The 23,567-nt window shown below is 41.2% G+C and overlaps 1 protein-coding gene across 2 annotated transcripts in view; it reads right to left on the bottom strand.

Moving 5' to 3' along the window:
• Positions 1–23,567, bottom strand: part of igsf3 (immunoglobulin superfamily, member 3) — a 309,832-nt gene that overhangs the window by 63,381 nt on the left and 222,884 nt on the right. For both annotated transcript variants that reach the window (XM_061971185.2, XM_061971186.2), the window contains exon 6: positions 22,432–22,851. In XM_061971185.2, the coding sequence (XP_061827169.1) occupies positions 22,432–22,851 (420 nt within the window). The remainder of the gene's footprint in view (positions 1–22,431; positions 22,852–23,567) is intronic.

Raw genomic sequence — 23,567 nt, 5'->3', positions numbered from 1 at the left:
CTACCAAACTCTGGACCTGTAACCACACGGTTAATAATGCTGTTGCTAACGACGCCATTGAAGCTAACTTAGCTACGACCTCGACAGAGCTATGCTAAAAACATTAGCTCTCCACCTACGCCAGGACTTCACCCGATCATCGATGCGGTCGGCGGCCCGGAGAAGGAGGAAGTCAACCCAGACAGGTGAGGACAGCGGTGCGGCGGCGGGCGTTGTAGCTTTTGACGACACCCCGGCCGCCATGAGAGTCGGCAAGAAACATATATTTCCCCAAAGTTACGTACGTGACATGCACATAGCGGCACGCACGTACGGGCAAGCAATCAAATGTTTGAAAGACAAAGCTGTAGTCACGGTAGCGCGTCTGCTAGCCAACTCAAACTCCTCCTGGTTGTGTTGCTGCAGCCGCCGCGCTAATACACGATCCCGCCTACAGCTTTCTTCTTTGCAGTCTCCATTGTTAATTGAACAAATTGCAAAAGATTCACCAACACAGATGTCCAGAATACTGTGGAATGTAGCAATGAAAAAAGACGATTTAAGCTGGCGACCGACCTATTCCAAAATGTCTGATTCAACTATTGACGTCATGCGCACACGTCATCATACCGAGACGTTTTCAGCCGGAAGTTTCCCGGGAAATTTAAAATTAAACTTTGTAAGTTAACCCGGCCGTATTGGCATGTGTTGCAATGTTAAGATTTCATCATTGATATATAAACTATCAGACTGCGTGGTTAGTAGTAGTGGGTTTCAGTAGGCCTTTAACCCTTTTGAATAGTTTTGACCTCCATTTCTTACGGTTTGTTGAGTTAGCACTGGATTGATACGTGGACAAGACAAAGGAGGTATTGGATACCTCGAAGAGTTTACTTTTTTTTTTTTGTTCAATCCCAGAAAGACTGTGACATAAAATTTAATCCTAGCTTTGTAGACACACTGAGACCAAGTCTAAGCTCATTGTGTTTTTGAAACTACACCAATTTCCTCAGAATTTTCAACACATTTGACTTGTACGCTTTCAGAATGTGCTTGTTCTATTTTTGGCCAAAGTAAAACAAAAAACCACAACCTGAAGTTGCCTTTATTTTGAAGTTATCATGCCATGATTTTACCATTCCGGCCCACTTGGGAATACATTTTCCTCCATGCACCCCTGTCATAAAGTCTTCTGTTTGGGAACACTTTGCATTCCCAGTGACAAAAGCAGTGTGCCACCATTGCTCAATGGAACGGGGCAACAAACTACCTGTAGTTTGTTATTTTACCTTTTTTTTTTTTTAATCATTTAAGTTTTCACAAAAGCAAAGCATTGCATTTTGTTCCCTTACTGTACAAAAAAGTCACCAAACCAATGTACGCTCGAATCGTGGTTATGGCGTACAGTTAACCCCTACTTAAGAGAGACAATCAGTGCAGTTTGGGCCCAACATGGAAAATCTAAATAGGATTTGACAGAAAAATGCACCCGTGTGCGTGTCTTAGGGAGTACACGGCTTTGCTTTTGTGAGAAGACGACAACAAACGAAAAAGGAGCTTGACCTTGAGCGTCTCCAAAACAAGCGTGACGAATTAAAAAGCCTCTTATGAAATGATTTTCCGTTTCAGTGCACGCCTTGAAGACTCGTGACCCTCCGTGTTCTGAAAAACAGGCGGAACGATGCAAAAACAAACAAAAAAAAAACAAGTGCGCAGCAAAGAGTGGCATGCATGCGGGCATGAGTGCCGCCTCAGGTGAGCTTGCGGCCAAAGCAAACCATATCAGCCCAAAAACAAAGCGAGAGATTTACCGCCATGTCACTGACGCAATAACACAGCCATAACGGCGCCACTGTGTGCAAAGCACAAGCACCACGGCCTTATTATTCATGAAACACAGGCGAGGAAGCTATTTGGAGAAAAATGTAAACATAATGGAGAGAATTATGAGGAGGAGGGGGGAATCAGGGAATTATAAAATATTGAAAAATCACAAGAGTGTGAAGAAGCAGGGGGCGCGCACCGAGGAAAAACATGGCGCTAAGTGAGAGCGGAGGGGCCGGGAAAACATTAAAAGAGACTTATGAGGGGAGTGAGGACTCAAAATGTGGGGAGACGGAGATGAAGCACTTGACGAGAGGGCGGGCTGTAATGAAGACGGACAACTTCTATTCACGGCCCGATAAGGGAGAGCCTTCGATGGCTGCGGTCGCTGCCAATAACAGCATGGAAGTGCTTCACCTGAATGAAAGGAGGGAGAGCACATCTGCTGGTGGCAGCCCATATTAAAAAGGGGAGGATAACCCGGGAGAACTATTAGAGAGAGACGTGAGAGCGGGACGTGATAAAAGTTGCGGGGAGTCGACGACATAAATCCTCAAACTCGACGCGCTACGACAAGATAACGCAACACCAGAGAGAGATAAGGAATAATGAGAAGGCGTGTGAAAGGTAGCCTAGCGAGCGGAGAGGTGTGCAGAGGCTTAATAAGCAATAAGTCGCTTAATTGATCCTTGAGAATTCCAACAATCTTGTGGAATTGATTGTTAATTGTGTCTTGAAGCAACTGAGGCATAATGGAGAGCACGACTCGACCTCATATTCTTTTTTTAGACCGCAAACTAGTGGAAACTGAACCTTTGCAGGTCGCAGCTTAGTACTGTAGTGCATTCTACTTTGCCTCAATAGCTTCAATGTGTCTGAATTCTTGACCTTTTTCTCTAGTTCTTTTAATCGGAGTAGTTGTTCGTTTGTTACAAGCGGTTAATGTTTGGGTTAAAATAATTGTAAGTTTTAAAATAAGTGAAATAATAGGTCAAATATCTATTACTTAATATATTACATTGCTACTGTATGTTACTGTAGGGAGAGTGCATATTGATGAACATCAGGTGTAAATATGCCAGATTGTAGCAGTTTTTCATTTGTATAGTATAGTATAGAGCAGTGGTTCTCAAATGGGGGTACGTGTACCTCTGGGGGTAATTGAAGGTATGCCAAGGGGTACGTGAGATTTTTTTTAAATATTCTAAAAATAGCAACAATTCAAAAATCCTTTATAAATATATTTATTGAATAATACATCAACAAAATATGAATGTAAGTTCATAAACTGAACATCAAATCCAGTAGGCTATTCCATTCATAACAATGCAATATTCAGTGTTGACAGCTAGATTTTTTGTGGACATGTTCCATAAATATTGATGTTAAAGAGTTCTTTTTTTGTGAAGAAGTGTTTAGAATTAAGTTCATGAATCCAGACGGATCTCTATTACAATCCCCAAAGAGGGCACTTTAAGTTGATGATTACTTCTATGTGTAGAAATCTTTATTTATAATTGAATCACTTGTTTATTTTTCAACAAGTTTTTAGTTATTTTTATATCTTTTTTTCCAAATAGTTCAAGAAAGACCACTACAAATGAGCAATAGTTTGCACTGTTGTACAATTTAATAAATCAGAAACTGATGACATAGTGCTGTATTTTACTTCTTTATCTCTTTTTTTCAACCAAAAATGCTTTGCTCTGATTAGGGGGTACTTGAATTAAAAAAATGTTCACAGGGGGTACATCACTGAAAAAAGGTTGAGAACCACTGGTATAGAGTATTAGTGTAGTATGTGCATTATGCAGTGTAGCATATTAGAATATACAATACACACACACCTGGAGAAAAAAAAAAGACAATTACTGTATTGATAAAAACATAAATTAACAATATCAATATTGATAATAATACTATTATTGTTGTTATGATCCCAAACAGTATACAATTAATAATAATACAATGATACTAATAATAATCATTATTATTACCATTGATAATACTACTACTACTAAAAGATGATATCTGTCTATTACCTGACCGCTTCTATGTTAGCTACCTCTCTTTGTTTATAATGTATATTTTCTGCTGGATCTACTCTCTATTTTATGCTTTTTTTTTGCTGCAGCTGTTACATGTACTGTAATATTGTACATGGTAATAGGGATTTGTTATATATTGCATATATTATATAAAAATATAATATAATATATCAGTATATATTATAAACCATATATATATAATGTAAATATGACATATATGTTAAATTTTGATATTGCTACTATGTTAGATTTTTAATCTACTTAATACCTGCATTATCCTTTCTATCCTTACCCTTTCCATCCTTTGTAACTGAGCTACTGTGTGGAACAATTTCCTTTGTGGATCAATAACGTTTGTCTTAGTCTGAGTCTAATAAATATACTAACAATAATGCAATTAGGGCTGGGTACCAAGTTCTGTACAGGGAGTAGACTGGCGGTACTACCGAGCATCTATTCATGTAAAATAAAATATATTATTGTACCTTTGCTGCACAGGACGTCAGAGCCGGTTGCAGATTTAGCCGGCTCAAACACTTGGCGAGGAAACAATCACTCAAGCATCACTCAGAGCGGACCCAGTCTGACTGTCTCCTGGTAATGTTTACATTTTTAATGCCAACAAAGCATGTGTGTTTGATAGAAAACACTCAAAAGCAAAATGAGGCTCCCCTTTTCAAAATGTGCTAGTTTGATGCTAATTTTCATTGGATTTGCGAGATACATGATACTGATTAGCATTAGGGATTTTGCATGGCAATTTCAGCACCTCCAAGTTTGGTAACGGAAACTATAACTAATAGCTGGGATGTAATAAGTACAATACTTACAGTATAAACACTTTTAGGGTGCAACAAAAGACTAGATTCAGTTTAATGGTCAGGACTACTCCGTGACTAGGCAACACACTGTCGATACACTACTGCCATCTAATGTCTTGGAATTGCAACTGCATGCAAAACCTACTATACAGTGCATCCCGAAAGTATTAAGAATAATTAATTATTTGATTTGTTACAGCCTTATTCCAAAATGGAATTAATTCATTTGTGCCCTCAAAAGTCTAGCCACAATATCCCATGACAATGTGAAAACATTGAGAGGTATAAAATAGAAAGAAACAAAGAAATCACATGTATATAAGTATTCATAACCTTATGCTCAATACTTTGTTGATGCACCTTTGGCAGCAATTACAGCCTGAAGACGTTTTGAATACGATGTCACAAGCTTGGCACACCTATCTTTGGGCTGCTTCGCCCATTCCTCTTTGCAGCACCTCTCAAGCTCCATCAGGTTGGATGGGAAGCCTTGGTGCACTGCCATTTTCAGATCTCTTAATGTTTAATCAGATTCAAGTCTGGGCTGTGGCTGGGCCACTCCAGGAGATTTACAGAGTTGTCCTGAAGCCATTCCTTTGATATCGTGGCTTAGGGATGTTGTTCTGCTGAAGTATGAACCGACTTCCCAGTCTAAATTCACGAGCCCTCTAGAGCAGGTTTTCATCCAGGATGTCTCTGTGCATTGCTGCATTCATCTTTCCCTCCATCCTGACTAGTTTCCCAGTTCCTGCCTTTGAAAACTATCCCCACAGCATGATGCTGCCACCACCATGCTTCACTGTAGGGATGGTATGAGCGGTCCCTGGTTTCTTCCAAACATGACGCCTGGCATTCACTCCAAAGAGTTCAAGCTGTGTCTTGTCAGACCAGATACATTTGTTTCTCATGGTCTGAGAGTATTTCAGGTGCATTTTGGCAAACTTTTACAAAATAATGGCTTTCCTCGGCCACTATACCATACAGTTGGTGGATTGCTGCAGATATGGTTGTTCTTCTGGAAGGTTCTTATCTCCAAAGAGAAATGTTGTAGCTCTGACAGAGTAACCATCAGGTTCATGGTCACCTCCCTGATTAGGGCCATTGTCCCCGATTGCTCTGTTTAGACAACCGGCCAGCTCCAGGAAGAGTCCTGGTGGTTCCAGACTTCTTCCATTTCTGGATGATGGAGGCCACATTGAGACTTTCAAGGCAGCAGAATTTTTGTTGTACCCTTCCCAAGATTTGTCCCTCGAGCCAATCCGGAGGTCTACAGAATATTATTTCAACTTCATTCTTGGTATGTGCTCTGCCATGCACTGTCAAGTGTGACACCTTATAAGTGAGTACCTTTCCAAATTATGTCCAACCAACTGAATTCACCACAGGTGGACTCCAATTAAGGTGTAGGAACATCAAAGAGGAGCAACATATGTTGCCATTAGAGATGTCCGATATCTGCTTTAAAATTTAATATCGGAAATTATCGGTATCGGTTTCAACCTCCCGATTTTCCCGGGAGACTCCCGAATTTCAGTGCCCCTCCCGAGGCAACCATTCTCCCGATTTCCATCCCGACAACATTATTGGTGCGTGCCTTAAAGGCACTGCCTTTAGCGTCCTCTACAACCTGTCGTCACGCCCGCTTTTCCTCCATACAAACAGCGTGCCGGCCCAGTCACATAATATATGCGGCTTTTACACACACATAAGTGAATGCAAGGCATACTTTGTCAACAGCCATACAGGTCACACTGAGGGTGGCCATATAAACAACTTTAACACTGTTACAAATATGCGCCACACTGTGAACCCACACCAAACAAGAATGACAAACACATTTCGGGAGTACATAACACAACATAAACACAACAGAACAAATACCCAGAACCCCTTGCAGCACTAACTCTTCCGGGACGCTACAATATACACCCCCCGCTACCACCTCAACCCCGCTCTACCACCTCAGCCCCCTGTATATATCGGTATCGGTTGATATCGGAATCGGTAATTAAGAGTTGGACAATATCGGAATATCGGATATCGGCAAAAAAGCCATTATCGGACATCTCCAGTTGCCATCCAAGCAATGTTATCATGGACGCCCCTGCTTATTTCAGCGTGGCTTCATAGTGAAAGAGTGCAGGTACTAGACTGGCCTGCCTGTAGTCCAGACCTGTCTCCCATTGAAAATGTGTGGCGCAATATGAAGCCTAAAATACCACAATGTTGAACAACTTAAGCTGTACATCAAGCAAGAATGGGAAATAATTCCACCTAAAAAAATTACAAAATTGGTCTCCTCAGTTCCCAAACGTTAACTGAGTGTTGTTTAAAGGAAAGGCCATGTAACACAGTGGTAAAAATACCACTGTGATTTTTTTGCGATGTGCTGCTGCCATTAAATTCAAAGTTAATGATTATTTGCAAAAAAAAACAAGTTTCTCAGTTTGAACATTAAAAATCTTGTCTTTGCAGTCTATTCAATTGAATATAAGTTGAAAGGGATTTGCAAATCATTATATTCTGTTTTTATTTACAAATTACACAACGTGCCTTCTTCACTGGTTTTGGGTTAATGAACTGTTAAATGTTAAGTAAAAATATATTGTATTATTAAACAAATTAACATTTATGAACACAGGAACACACACAGAAGTATGAAAACTGGATACTGTTGAGTACCGGTATCAATTCTCAGGTATCGATTCCAATGTGAAAGGCGCCCATCTTTTAATACAATGATTGTTCACGTTTCCCTTAATCAAACAAGGACATTTTGTCAAGTGTCTATCTCTAGCAGGGGAAAAACTTTTAAGTAGGACACCCCCCCTTCTGCTACCTCATCCTCCCTCTCCCCAGGCTACATCCCCATCATCCTTCTGGCTCAACCAATAACCTCCTAATGTCCTCTCCTCATGCCAGACACGCGTGCACCCGTATGCACACGCGCCCCCGCTAAAATGATGACTTTTTTTAATTTTTTTATTGAACTCCCCAAACCATCATTAATCTAAACTCCACTTCAATTTAGGAAGATTCAGCATAATTATTAGTGTGCCTTTGCAGCATATGTGTGCGTGTATGCAATTTTGGTAACGGCGATATTAGATTGTGTCGCGGAGACGGAGGCCTCCCTGTCGAGCCGCCATGCCGAACATGTGTTTGCTGTTATTGCGCTGCTGCGAGACACAACAGAGAAAACCCAATCAGGTGAAATGTAATAATACAGCTATAGTGCATGAGGATCACATTGTGCTTTTGTTTTCTTTTTTTGTCTTTCCTTAAACGGGGGCGGATTACGTTTGTGGAGATCCTCTAAGAAAATTAAACACAGACCCTGGGAGGTCAGCCCCCTACCCTGCTGTGTTTGCATGTTGCGTGCACACATTAGATTGATGGCGCTAAGCATTAGACCACCCACTGCTTGCAGCCTGCAGTGGATGATTCAAGTTCAATGCAAATAAAGTACACTATATTGCCAAAAGTATTTGGCCACCCATCCAAATGATCAGAATCAGGTGTGCTAATCACTTGGCCCGGCCACAGGTGTATAAAAGCAAGCACTTAGGCATGGCGACTGTTTCTACAAACATTTGTGAAAGAATGGGCCGCTCTCAGTGATTTCCAGCGTGGAACTGTCATAGGATGCCACCTGTGCAACAAATCCAGTGGTGAAATGTCCTCGCTTTTAAATATTCCAAAGTCAACTGTCGGCTTTATTATAAGAAAATGGAAGAGTTTGGGAACAACAGCAACTCAGCCAGCAAGTGGTAGGCCACGTAAACTGACAGAGAGGGGTCAGCGGATGCTGAAGCGCATAGTGCAAAGAGGTTGCCGACTTTCTGCACAGTCAGTTGCTACAGAGCTCCAAACTTCATGTAACTTTCCAATTAGTCCACGTACAGTACACAGAGAGCTTCATGGAATGTGTTTCCATGGCCGAGCAGCTGGCTCTAAGCCATACATCACCAAGTCCAATGCAAAGCGTGGGATGCAGTGGTGTAAAGCACGTCGCACTGGACTCTAGAGCAGTGGTGACACGTTCTCTGGAGTGATGAATCACGCTTTTCCATCTGGCAATCTGATGGACGAGTCTGGGTTTGGAGGTTGCCAGGAGAATGGTACATTTCGAACTGCATTGTGTCGAGTGGGAAATTTGGTGGAGGAGGAATTATGGTGTGGGGTTGTTTTTCCAGAGTTGGGCTTGGCCCCTTAGTTCCAGTGAAAGGAACTTTGAATGCTCCAGGATACCAAAACATTTTGGACAATTCCATGCTCCCAACCTTGTGGGAACAGTTTGGAGCGGGCCCCTTCCTCTTCCAACATGACTGTGCACCAGTGCACAAAGCAAGGTCGATGACAGAGTCTGGTGTGGATGAACTTGACTGGCCTGCACAGAGTCCTGACCTGAACTCGATAGAACACCTTTGGGATGAATTAGAACTGAGACTGAGAGCCAGGCCAACACCAGTGTGTGACCTCACCAATGCGCTTTTGGAGGAATGGTCGAACATTCCTATAAACCCACTCCGCAACCTTGTGGACAGCCTTCCCAGAAGAGTTGAAGCAGAAATAGCTGCAAAACCACCTCTTTGCAGGGCCAACACAGATAGACAACATTTCATTCTACTAATAACACACAAACACACACAAACACACTCACGCACACACAACAAAGACAAAAATATCTGGAAGTGACATCTACAGTAAGGAACATAGAAGAAAACATTCCGACTACACTTTTTACAAAATTTTAGGTGCACTGTCATTTACTCCAAATCATAATTAGTTATTAAGTAAGTGCCAAGTGATTGGCCGCCAATCAGTACTGTGAGAGTTTTTGTGAAAAAGTGTGTGATGCCAATCACAAACGCAGATCCACTTTGGCTAATATTTTATTTTTAGCCCCCCGGCTGACAAGCTGCTAGCAGCTAATTATGTGTCTCCATAAAAAGTATGGAGGTACTCCCTTAAGCTAATAGTAATCACCTAATAACTAACAACAGCAGCTAAACTTAATTTCTTACTTTTTTAAGTATCATTATTAAGTATCATTATCTCTGGAGGACGAGGCTAAACATGTTACACACTAAAAGAAAGCCAGTAGCAGACATGCTAATTGCAAAGCTAACGAAACCAAGAAATAAGTGCTTAGTAATGTTTAAGAAGTGTAGATGGAACCATGTTGCAGCAGAAAGTAAGCAGTTAACACAAAATTAATAAGTAGATTAACAAAAGTCTAGAATGAGTGTCAGCAACCCGTGGCTCTCAAGCCGCATGCAGCGATTTAGTGTCGCCTTAGTGGCTCCCTGGAGTTTTTTTAAAAAAGGATTGAAAATGGAAAAAGACGGGAGTGGGGGAAATATTGTTTTTTGTTTCGGTATGTTTTTTGTTTGAGAACAAACATGACACAAACCTTCGCAATTGTTAGAAAGCCCACTGTTTAATACGTTTGTGTGTATGCTTCACTGATTAGAGTATTTGGTGAACATCGTTTTGTCCTACTAATTTCGGTGGTACTTGTACTCACCATAATGTGACGCAATAATTTGTTTACATGTAAAATCTTCCACTCCTTTGTCTCATTTTGTCCACCAAACCTTTTATACTGTGCGTGAATGCACAAAGGTGCGCTTTGTTGATGTTATTGGCTTGTTGGAGTGCTAATCAGGCATATTTGGTCAGTGCATGACCGCAAGCTAATGAATGCTAACATGTTACTTAGGCTAGCTGTATTACAACATATTACATCATTATGCCTCATTTGTAGGCATATTTGAGCTCATTTAATATCCTTTACTGTTATCCTCTTTGTATTTAATTTAGTTTTACATGTCTCACGGCACATTATCTGGTATTGGCTGCATTTCAGATAGTTGTTTGTGTGCCATGTTGTTCCAGACCACAGCAAACATTACCTAGCTTGCCAAAGATTGTAATAAATCAATTAAAAGAAGACAGCCTGCCGTTTCCTTCAACTTGGACTCACACATCTATACCTTTGGCCATTAAAAGACAGTCATTTCCAGGAGTTATCGCACCCTCTGAGTAGCCTCTGATTTACTAATTATTTCTAATGTTATAAAAAAAGTGTAGAATAAATATACAATTTCAACATTTCTGTCAACGAAGATTTGCTTCAGCCTGCGACACAAAGTCATTTTGATAGTAGGCTATTATAGCTAATATAGACACTTACGTCATGTGTTGCCTTCATTATAAGACTTATATACGGCTTTTCATTTTACACAGTTTTTTGTATTTTTGGTCCAATATGGCTCTTTTAATGTTTTGGGTTGCCGACCCCTAGTCTAAAACAACTGTTAAGTTAAAGTTGAAGTACCAATGATTGTCACACACACACACTAGGTGTGGCGAAATTATTCTCTGCATTTGACCCATCACCCTTGATCACCCCCTGGGAGGTGAGGGGAGCAGTGAGCAGCAGCGGTGGCCGCGCCCGGGAATCATTTTTGGTGATTTAACCCCCAATTCCAACCCTTGATGCTGAGTGTCAAGCAGGGAGGTAATGGGTCCCATTTTTATAGTCTTTGGTATGACTCGGCCGGGGTTTGAACTCATGTGTCAGCATTGCCACAGACAGTATACGACATGTAAAAGGGCGGATTGATCCAAAAATTGGTGGTGTCGATACCAAGGGTAGTATCAGTCTATTATCTTTACTAAATGTATTAGGTTGATGCTTTTTATATTATCAAAATACTTTTTTATTGTTATTGTTAATGTTCACAAATTCAGTGAATATTAAAACCAAATGATTTAAATTAAAGTTTTGTTTAGTTTTATTGACTTTGTTTTGATCAAACAATTGTTTGTAATAAAAGAGAGGAAGGAACTAGTCTGGATATTGCATTGACATTGTTAAACTGTCAATACCCATCCATTTATTTTCTACCGTTTTCCCTTTTGGGGTCGCGGGGGGTCTGGAGCCTATCTCAGCTGAATTCGGGCGGGAGGCGGTGTACACCCTGGACAAGTCGCCACCTCATCGCAGGACCAACACAGACAGACAGACAACATTCACACTCACATTCACACTCTAGGGCCAATTTAGTGTTGCCAATCAATCTATCTCCAGGTGCATGTCTTTGAAGCCGGAGTACCCGGAGGGAACCCACGCAGTCACGGGGAGAACATGCAAACTCCACACAGAAAGATCCCGAGCCCGGGACTGAACCCAGGACTACTCAGGACCTTCGTATTGTGAGGCACATGCACTAACCCCTGTGCCACCCGTGCTGCCCACTGTCAATACCGTTCACTCTAAATACAGTGAACAATTCATAACTAATACATGTGATGGATATCGGTATCGGGCAATCTCACTCATGGATGATTGGTATCTGAATCGGAGGCATACAACTCTGATCAAAACATTCATGGTTGGGAAACGGAATTTAGCTCTTGTGTCGCTGGGAATTAGGGGTGAGTCAGTCTTGGTGTGAATATGCAAAGTAAGCACAGGAAAAGCTCTCGGAGGCACGCGACGAGGAAGAAGTGTGCGTGGCCGTTCATAGAGCACAAACACACACACGGCGCATATATATATATATATATATATATATATATATATATATATATACACATTTATAAACATATAAACATACATATATATACCTATATATATAAACATACATATATATACATATATATATAAACATACATATATATACATATGTATATATATATATATATACTGTACGTATATACAGTATATATATATATATATATACACATACATATATACATATATATATATATATATATATGTATATATATATATATATATATATATATATATATATATACTGTACGTATATATAGTGTGTATATATACATACATACATACATACAGGTAAAAGCCAGTAAATTAGAATATTTTGAAAAACTTGATTTATTTCAGTAATTGCATTCAAATGGTGTAACTTGTACATTATATTTATTCATTGCACACAGACTGATGCATTCAAATGTTTATTTCATTTAATTTTGATGATTTGAAGTGGCAACAAATGAAAATCCAAAATTCCGTGTGTCACAAAATTAGAATATTGTGTAAGGCTAATACAAAAAAGGGAATTTTAGAAATGTTGGCCAACTGAAAAGTATGAAAATGAAAAATATGAGCATGTACAATACTCAATACTTGGTTGGAGCTCCTTTTGCCTCAATTACTGCGTTAATGTGGCGTGGCATGGAGTCGATGAGTTTCTGGCACTGCTCAGGTGTTATGAGAGCCCAGGTTGCTCTGATAGTGGCCTTCAACTCTTCTGCGTTTTTGGGTCTGGCATTCTGCATCTTCCTTTTCACAATACCCCACAGATTTTCTATGGGGCTAAGGTCAGGGGAGTTGGCGGGCCAATTAAGAACAGAAATACCATGGTCCGTAAACCAGGCACGGGTAGATTTTGCGCTGTGTGCAAGCGCCAAGTCCTGTTGGAACTTGAAATCTCCATCTCCATAGAGCAGGTCAGCAGCAGGAAGCATGAAGTGCTCTAAAACTTGCTGGTAGACGGCTGCGTTGACCCTGGATCTCAGGAAACAGAGTGGACCGACACCAGCAGATGACATGGCACCCCAAACCATCACTGATGGTGGAAACTTTACACTAGACTTCAGGCAACGTGGATCCTGTGCCTCTCCTGTCTTCCTCCAGACTCTGGGACCTCGATTTCCAAAGGAAATGCAAAATTTGCTTTCGTCAGAAAACATGACTTTGGACCATTCAGCAGCAGTCCAGCTGGTGTCGGTCCATTCTGTTTCCTGAGATCCAGGGTCAACGCAGCCGTCTACCAGCAAGTTTTAGAGCACTTCATGCTTCCTGCTGCTGACCTGCTCTATGGAGATGGAGATTTCAAGTTCCAACAGGACTTGGCGCCTGCACACAGCGCAAAATCTACCCGTGCCTGGTTTACGGACCATGGTATTTCTGTTCTAAATTGGCCCTCCAACTCCCCTGACCTTAGCCCCATAGAAAATCTGTGGGGTATTGTGAAAAGGAAGATGCAGAATGCCAGACCCAAAAACGCAGAAGAGTTGAAGGCCACTATCAGAGCAACCTGGGCTCTCATAACACCTGAGCAGTGCCAGAAACTCATCGACTCCATGCCACGCCGCATTAACGCAGTAATTGAGGCAAAAGGAGCTCCAACCAAGTATTGAGTATTGTACATGCTCATATTTTTCATTTTCATACTTTTCAGTTGGCCAACATTTCTAAAAATCCCTTTTTTGTATTAGCCTTACACAATATTCTAATTTTGTGACACACGGAATTTTGGATTTTCATTTGTTGCCACTTCAAATCATCAAAATTAAATGAAATACACATTTGAATGCATCAGTCTGTGTGCAATGAATAAATATAATGTACAAGTTACACCTTTTGAATGCAATTACTGAAATAAATCAAGTTTTTCAAAATATTCTAATTTACTGGCTTTTACCTGTACATACATACATACATACATACATACATACATACATACATACATACATACATACATACATATATATATATATATATATATATATATATATACACACACACATACCATATGCAGTGCGCACACATGTACCCATCCGCACACATGGCTCATGCATATTGAGCGGGTACCACGGAAAAACATGATTTAGAGTCACTCAATTATGTATCTGGTCAGTGGCTGTGTTTGCTCACACCTCATTTCACACAGTCTTTGTGAGAGCAGGAAGCCAGCTGCTCACTTAGCCCTGATTGGTTAGCATTCAGCAAAACAGATAGCTGTGCAAAAAAAGCACAAATCATTCGTATGAACGAAGGACGACGTGTGACAAGGACCGAGCAAGAGTTTCCGCGCTGGGAATCGGTGGCGTGACGTTCACAATGATCGCTTTGTTACACTTGCTGACTGACTTCCACTTATCATGCCATCAGGATGGACTAGCATGGGGGATGTCCAGCAATAGGAGTCAGGAAGAGGACCTTGGATGCATTCCCCTGTAGAATGTGTAAAGTGCACACTGGGGAAGGTAAATGAGCTTTCAGGATGATGGGGCGATTTCCAAATAACTCCTGAAGGGCTAGTAGATGGTGTGTCTTTTGTGCGGATAGCTAAGGTCAAAACAGAGACACAGCACTGAGCTGCAGCATGACTTTACATCTGTGGGCATATACTCTGTGTGTGTCTTAGGCAGGAGCTTCCGGTACATCTTGAAACATGTTTTAATAATATTAAAGTTAATTTAAGTTAGTATCCTCTTCCAGGCAAACTGAACTAATGTTAGTCAAAGACCATGTGGAATCACTGCTTGATGAGCATACCATCTCCACTATATTGCCACAAGTATTTGGCCACCTGTGTTGACTTACAGACAAACTTGAAGTGCCATCCCATTCCTAACCCATAGGGTTCAATATGATGTCGGTCCACCTTTTGCAGCTATTAAAGTAAAAGTTAAAGTTAAAGTACCAATGATTGTCACACACACACTAGGTGTGGCGAAATTATTCTCTGCATTTGACCCATCACCCTTGATCACCCCCTGGGAGGTGAGGGGAGCAGTTAGCAGCGGTGGCCGCGCCCGGGAATAATTTTTGGTGATTTAACCCCCAATTCTAACCCTTGATGCTGAGTGACAAGCAGGGAGGAAATGGGTACCATTTTTATAGTCTTTGGTATGACTCGGCTGGGGTTTGAACTCACGACCTCCCGATCTCAGGGCGGACAATCTAACCACAACAGCTTCAACTCTTCTGGGAAGGCTGTCCACAAGGTTGCGGAGTGTGTTTATAGGAATTTTCCACCATTCTTCCAAAAGCGTATTGGTGAGGTCACACACTGATGTTGGTCGAGAAGGCCTGGCTCTCAGTCTCCGTTCTAATTCATCCCAAAGGTGCTCTATCGGGTTCAGGTCAGGACTCTGTGCAGGGCAGTCAAGTTCATCCACACCAGATTCTGTCAACCATGTCTTTAAGGACCTTGCTTTGTGCACTGGTGCACAGTCATGTTGGAAGAGGAAGGGGCCCTCTCTAAACTGTTCCCACAAGGTTGGGAGCATGGAATTGTCCGAAATATTTTGGTATCCTGGAGCATTCAAAGTTTATTTCACTAGCACAACTCCTGAAACACAACCCCACACCATAATTTGGGCAACCCAGCTGTAGAAGCTAACTGTTAATGGCCACCATAGTCTTAGTACCGTAGTGTATTCGTTCATCCTATGGTCACATATGGGACGCGGGTTGTCTTACGTCAGCACCGGAAGTCGTAAAATCAGCTGTTCACCTGGCGGGTTTTTTCGGGGATGAATAGGGAAGTCCTTCTTAAGCTGCCGTCTTGTTTTATCATATATTGCTGCCTTTGCACCTGTCAATGTTTACTTTTGTATGCACATTAAATCAACAAAAAAATCCTGACTTTGGAGCAATGTTCACGGACTCTAGTATTTGGCTCTCTATTAGATGCAATGGTTTTCCGTATTGGGACCATGATTTCGGTCCTAACTTTAACAAGTTAAAGTTAAAGTTAAAGTTAAAGTACCAATGATTGTCACACACACACTAGGTGTGGCGAGATTATTCTCTGCATTTGACCCATCACCCTTGATCACCCCCTGGGAGGTGAGGGGAGCAGTGGGCTGCAGCGGTGGCCGCGCCCGGGAATCATTTTGGTGATTTAACCCCCAAGGGTTGGAATTGGGGGTTAAATCACCAAAATGATTCCCGGGCGCGGCCACCGCTGCTGCCCACTGCTCCCCTCACCTCCCAGGGGGTGATCAAGGGTGATGGGTCAAATGCAGAGAATAATCTCGCCACACCTAGTGTGTGTGTGACAATCATTGGTACTTTAACTTTAACTTTAACTTGTTCACCGGTCCTCATATGGATGCTACTTTTCCTTGTTGATGTCTCAAGAACGCACGCACGCACCCAATTCTAAAGGTAGTGTAGTCGTTCAGCTATTTAATTTATTTAGATAAAATAAGATCGACTTTTACATAACACTACACTCATAAATTTAGAGACAGATCGATAGATAGATGGATAGCCTGCCACCCGAACAATTTTTTTTTCAGCCCAATGTGGCCCGGAGTCAAAACATTTGGACACCCCTGGTCTAAGGAAATCAATATGAGCAACAAGAGACACTCTGTTCTGTTCATGAAGCTACATTACGCTGTCTCACGGTGAAAACATTGATCAACCGAGTGCGGCATCTTTGTAAGGACAAAAGTGGACTGCAGGCACACTTAAGGACACCAATAAAACATATCCACAGTGTCTAATAGAAGGCTAGTGGGGAACTATTTAGTATTCGTTTACAGAGTAAAGGTGTAACATTAGGATCCTTTCCACCGCAGGAACTTTGACAGGAATTTCCCCATAACCCTGATAAATGAAATACCCTTTTGCGTTTCCACCAAAAACTATACAGGTAAATCTTCTTCAGAATAACTTATTTAGTTCCTAATAGTAAGGTGGTACTTTGGAAAGTTCCTCTGGGAACTCTAGAGTGGGCGGCCTGTGCTGTCGAAGCAGTGGTGGGCCGTGCGTTTCCCACCTAGGCCTTCAGTGATGTCCGACTTCAATGATTACCTCTCAAAATACCATCAATGATGTCACCACATGACCATTGCTGGAGAAATACTGTACAGGAGCACATTTACGCCCTACTCTGCATTGAATCACGTCAACAGTATACAAAACGGGTTATTTTCTGGCGCATTTAAAAATCAATTAAAACGCATCAGCAATTGAAAGATATACCGTACATTTCTCTGCTTGGCATATGCAACTTCTGGTCAATAAAGTTTGATTCAAAGTACCGTATTTTTCGGAGTATAAGTCGCACCGGAGTATAAGTCGCACCTGCCGAAAATGCATAATAAAGAAGGAAAAAAACATACATAAATCAAATTGGAGCCCGGCCAAACTATGAAAAAAACTGCGACTTATAGTCCGAAAAATACGGTACATACTTCTCAAATATATATTAACTGCCCTGACTACATGATGGCGACAAATACACATGTAACTAGGGATGTCCGATAATGGCTTTTTGCAGATATCCGATATTCCGATATTGTCCAACTCTTTAATTACCGATACCGATATCAACCGATACCGATATCAACCGATATATACAGTCGTGGAATTAACACATTATTATGCCTAATTTGGACAACCAGGTATGGTGAAGATAAGGTACTTTTAAATTTTTTTTTATAAAATAAGATAAATAAATTAAAAACATTTTCTTGAATAAAAAAGAAAGTAAAACATTATAAAAACAGTTACATATAAACTAGTAATTAATGAAAATGAGTAAAATTAACTGTTAAAGCTTAGTACTATTAGTGGACCAGCAGCACGCACAACCATGTGTGCTTACGGACTGCATCCCCGCAGACTGTATTGATCTATATTGATATATAATGTAGGAACCAGAATATTAATAACAGAAAGAAACAACCCTTTTGTGTGAATGAGTGTAAATGGGGGAGGGAGGTTTTTTGGGTTGGTGCACTAATTGTAAGTGTATCTTGTGTTTTTTATGTTGATTTAATTAAAAAAAAACAACAACAAAAAAAACGATACCGATAATAAAAAAAACGATACCGATAATTTCCGATATTACATTTTAACACATTTATCGGCCGATAATATCGGCCGGCCGATATTATCGGACATCTCTATATGTAACAATGTTAATGAAATGACAAGTTTACAAGTAACGATAGTTAATTTGCCTAAACTTAGTGGTATTAACTAAGAGAGGTCACTCTGCATTGAGTATGGACATGCATAGCTGTATTTTAGCTGCTTATCCAGGGTAAATCCCACTTAACTTTATCCTTGTCCACACACACACAATGGTCGTCTAAGTCAAATTACGAGCCAGTTACACTTCCTGTCCCTCGCTCAATGTGTTCTGTTCAGTACGCCTTTTTATCCTAGCATAAATCTGATTAGGAATACATGTACCTTACTCTCCTAGATATCGGGTCGTGGGACAAATTTCATCCTATGACTTGTTCGCTCGCTCCTAAATTGGTTCTTCAGGTACCACAGGGATGTTCTTCTTACCTGCATCATGAATTATGTATTGTGCTGTTGAGCCATACAAGGCTGGACTAAATTGGGCCGGTGTGTATTTGTGTGTCTATTTGTTGTTTAACTTCAGCCACTAATTGGGCTGTGTTTTCTGCATCTGTGTGGCACAGAGGTGCAGTGCAGGTGATGTGGACAGTGTAATGCCTCTACAGAGGGAAAAACAAGTTCAAGCTCTCTTTATCACACTTTCCCATTCTGAATCCACGGCCTCTGTTCCTTGCCTCCCCATCTTCCTGCCTTCTTCCACATTCTTTCTTCCCGTGGGATCTTTAGCGATCCATTAGGAGACCCCACCCTGATGTGCACATAAATGCCCACGTCTGCACACACATTCCAATTAGTAGCTAAACCAGAGAGCAGTTAGAGCAAGCAGAAATCCTCTAAACCAGGGGCATCCAAAGTGCGGCATGGGGGCATTTCATGGCCCGCAGCTTGTTTTTTTATCGGCCCATAGCACATTGGAAAATAGTAGGGATGTCCGATAATGGCTTTTTGCCGATATCCGATATTCCAATATTGTCCAACTCTTTAATTACCGATACCGATATCAACCAATACCGATATCACCCGATATATGCAGTCGTGGAATTAACACATTATTATGCCTAATTTGGACAACCAGGTATGGTGAAGATAAGGTACTTTTAAAAAAATAAAATAAAATAAGATAAATAAATTAAAAACATTTTCTTGAATAAAAAAGAAAGTAAAACAATATAAAAACAGTTACATAGAAACTAGTAATTAATGAAAATGAGTAAAATTAACTGTTAAAGGTTAGTACTATTAGTGGACCAGCAGCACGCACAATCATGTGTGCTTACGGACTGTATCCCTTGCAGACTGTATTGATCTATACTGATATATAATGTAGGAACCAGAATATTTATAACAGAAAGAAACAACCCTTTTGTGTAAATGAGTGTGAATGAGTGTAAATGGGGGAGGGAGGTTTTTTGGGTTGGTGCACTAATTGTAAGTGTATCTTGTGTTTTTTATGTTGATTTAATAAAAAAATAAAAAATTAATTAAAAAAAAACATACCGATAATAAAAAAAGCAATACCGATAATTTCCGATATTACATTTTAACGCATTATCGGACATCTCTAGAAAATAGGTATAAATAACGAAGAAAATCTTAAAAAAAACAAGGGGAAAACCTAAAAACACAATTATTTTATACTAAGTACAGGATATTTTCAGTATACAGTGAATGGTCGACTTACGAATCCCTCATTCCAAAAACTTTTACATTTACGAACCACAGACGGAATAGAAATATGGTTTGTTGTACAAACCTTGTTTCCTTGTACGAACGTTTAATCCACCCTCGGGTTGTCCCGATACCAATATTTTGGTACTGGTACCAAAATGTATTTCAATACGTTGATACTTTTCTAAATAAAGGGGACCACAAAAAAATGGCATTACTGTCTTTATTTTAACAAAAAAATCTTACGGTACATTAAACATATGCATCTTATTGCAAGTTTGTCCTTCTCTTTTATTAGTAAATGAGCAAACAAAGGCTCCTAATTTAGCTGCTGACGTATGCAGTAACATATTGTGTCATTTTCCATTCTATTATTTTGTCAACATTATTAAGGACAAGTGGTAGAAAATTAATTATTAATCTACTTGTTCATTTACTGTTAATATCTGCTTACTTTCTCTTTTAACATGTTCTATCTACACTTCTGTTAAAATGTAATAAACACTTATTCTTCTGTCATTTGGATGCTTTACATTAGTTTTGGATGATACCACAAATGTAGAATGTGCCGTGGGCCTTTAAAACGTTAGCTGTGGGCCGCAAATGGCCTCCGGGTCATACTTTTGACACCCCTGCTATAGCTAATAAAACATTTAATCTGATAAATTTAACTATAAAAAGCAGACCCTGGCGATGCATGCACGCTTATCTCAACGCACAGTCAGCATCGCTGCTTCAGGAAAAACAATTATGCGACGCGAGCGACACTTGCTAACTTGTCAGCCACTTCTCCAAGAGACTCCTTTTGAACACTCGTCGCACATTGACACTTCAAAAGGCACACATTTGCCCCGTTTGTTGACCTGCAAAGTATGTTTTTGAGGTGGAGGAGTCTGGTCGGGTGCTGGTTAGCTTGAAGCTAACAGCTAGCCTGTCTCCACCTGCGCGCTTGCTCCCGCTGTCAGCGCACAGGTGCGTCCTCGCTCTCCTGGCCAGAGAGAGAGAGCGAGAGAGAGAGAGAGAGAGCGAGAGAGAGCGAGAGAGAGAGAGAGAGAGAGAGAGAGAGAGAGAGAGAGAGAGAGAGAGAGAGAGAGAGAGAGAGAGAGAGAGAGACAGAGAGAGACGTACTGGTCTTCAAGTGACGGTGTAATAAGAGTGCACCATCACAATAAACAAAAGAAAACATCGGCGAAAAGCGATAATCGATAAAAAAAACAAAAAAACAAGTAGAGATGTCCGATAATATCGGGCTGCCGATATTATCGGCCGATAAATGCTTTAAAGTGTAATATCGGAAATTATCGGTATCGGTTCGGAAATTATCGGTATCGGTTTCAAAAAGTAAAATGTATGACTTTTTAAAACGCCGCTGTACGGAGTGGTACACGGACGTAGGGAGAAGTACAGAGCGCCAATAAACCTTAAAGGCACTGCCTTTGCGTGCCGGCCCAATCACATAATATCTACGGCTTTTCACACACACACACAAGTGAATGCAAGCCATACTTGGTCAACAGCCATACAGGTCACACTGAGGGTGGCCGTATAAACAACTTTAACACTGTTACAAATATGCGCCACACTGTGAACCCACACCAAACAAGAATGACAAACACATTTCGGGAGAACATCCGCACCGTAACACAACATAAACACAACAGAACAAATACCCAGAACCCCTTGCAGCACTAACTCTTCCGGGACGCTACAATATACACCCCCGCTACCCCCTACCCCCCCAGCCCGCCCACCTCAACCTCCTCATGCTCTCTCAGGGAGAGAATTTCCCAAATTCCAAGCTGCAGTTTTGAGGCATGTTAAAAAAAATAATGCACTTGGTGACTTCAATAATAAATATGGCAGTGCCATGTTGGCACTTTTTTCCATAACTTGAGTGGATTTATTTTGGAAAACCTTGTTACATTGTTTAATGCATCCAGCGGGGCATCACAACAAAATTAGGCATAATAATGTGTTAATTCCACGACTGCATATATCGGTATCGGTTGATATCAGAATATCGGGTATCGGCAAAAAAGCCATTATCTGACATCTCTAAAAACAAGCAAACTGGAGTTTTGACCCAGAGAAGGCAGGGTCGTTAAAAAAAACAAAAAAAAACTCTGCGTCCCAGGGACACACAGACTTACGGAAATGTGCGTCCTTTCTAATTTCAATGTGTAAAAAGACACAAAAAGTGTATTGAGTGCGTGGGGTTGAGTTTTTTCTGGCCCTGATGTGGGATCTGAGCCGAGGATGTCGTTGTGGCTTGTGACACTTGTGATTAAGGGCTATATAAATACACTTTGATTGATTGATTGACCTTTTGAGCAGGTAAAACAAATGAAAATGACCCCTGGACACTCCTGATCTAAGCCTTCAGATCACTCTCCATGTGTGTTTTCAGTATGACAAGAATCAGCTTTACCTGGTTGCAGGACGCTGATTCCGAGCAGGTTGGAAGTGCGGTTGGCCACTCTGCTCCAGCTGTTGTCGTAGTTCTTCCTCCACAGGACAGCGGTGCACTGGTACTTGCCGGCCTCGCGACGTCCCGCCCGTGTCACCGACAGCCAAAAGTTGGTGTTGGAGTGAGAGCGGTCCACGGTGGTACGGGTTCCCAGTCCCAGCAGCTGCTCCCCCCACTTCAGCGTGCCCTCTCGGGTGAAAGTCACCAGCTCCTTGAACTCGCCCTCGTCGGCCGCCTCCATGCCAGCCGGTATGAAGCGCCACGTGACGGAGGTGGGGACGCGAGGGTTGTGGCGGGGTTTGACCAAGCACAGGAGCTCGAAGGAGTCGCCGAAGGTTACAGACGGGGTCCGTGACGAGGCTGACACCATGAAGGAGGACTCTAGTGGGGGTAGAACAGAGGAGATGACGATTAGACACCAGGCTTCATGAAATGTGTCAGGCTAGCAGTTAAACTTACTCAAATAAATAAATCACAGTCATGCAAAAACAATTTGGACACACACTTCTGAATCGCTGCACACAAAAAGGTGAACATCTGCCAAAACATGCAACCCTTCTCTGTCACCTGCCACCTTTCAGTATCGGACAATTTCCGTGAAAAAGTATCTTATGTGAAACACAAATTCCCTCTGGCTATTTTTTTTTTTTTTTTTAAAGCAGCTTGCAGCTAACTATGTTTCTCCATACGCAGTGCGGAGCTGCTCCCTTAACATTTGTGTAATGTTCATATTGTTGTTACTCAGCCAGCGTTTGTGGGTCGGATGGACCCGTTGCATTCAAACACTTTTATGTTAAAATACTGAACAGATGTTTATTGGGATAAGGTAAACATCTGTTCAGTATTTTAACATAAAAGTGTTTGATTGTGAGGCATTAAAAGCCACAAAATGCAACGGGTCCATCAGACCCACAAACGCTGGCTGAGTAACAACAATATGAACGTTGCATGGAAATTTCTCTGCCAGTTTCTGCATCCCACAAGGATTCTTCTTTTGTGTGTCTGCACCTGCGGTTCCCACACAAGGTTGCAACATTGTTTGTCAACACTGTCTGCTCTCATTTTCTCGCACATTTGACCCTCTGATGTTCTGTGTA

This window comes from Nerophis lumbriciformis, linkage group LG13 (genome assembly GCF_033978685.3).
Source record: "Nerophis lumbriciformis linkage group LG13, RoL_Nlum_v2.1, whole genome shotgun sequence".
Taxonomy (NCBI): domain Eukaryota; kingdom Metazoa; phylum Chordata; class Actinopteri; order Syngnathiformes; family Syngnathidae; genus Nerophis; species Nerophis lumbriciformis.
The sequence above is the reverse complement of the archived record's forward strand: the minus strand, read 5'-3'. Positions and strand labels throughout refer to the sequence as shown.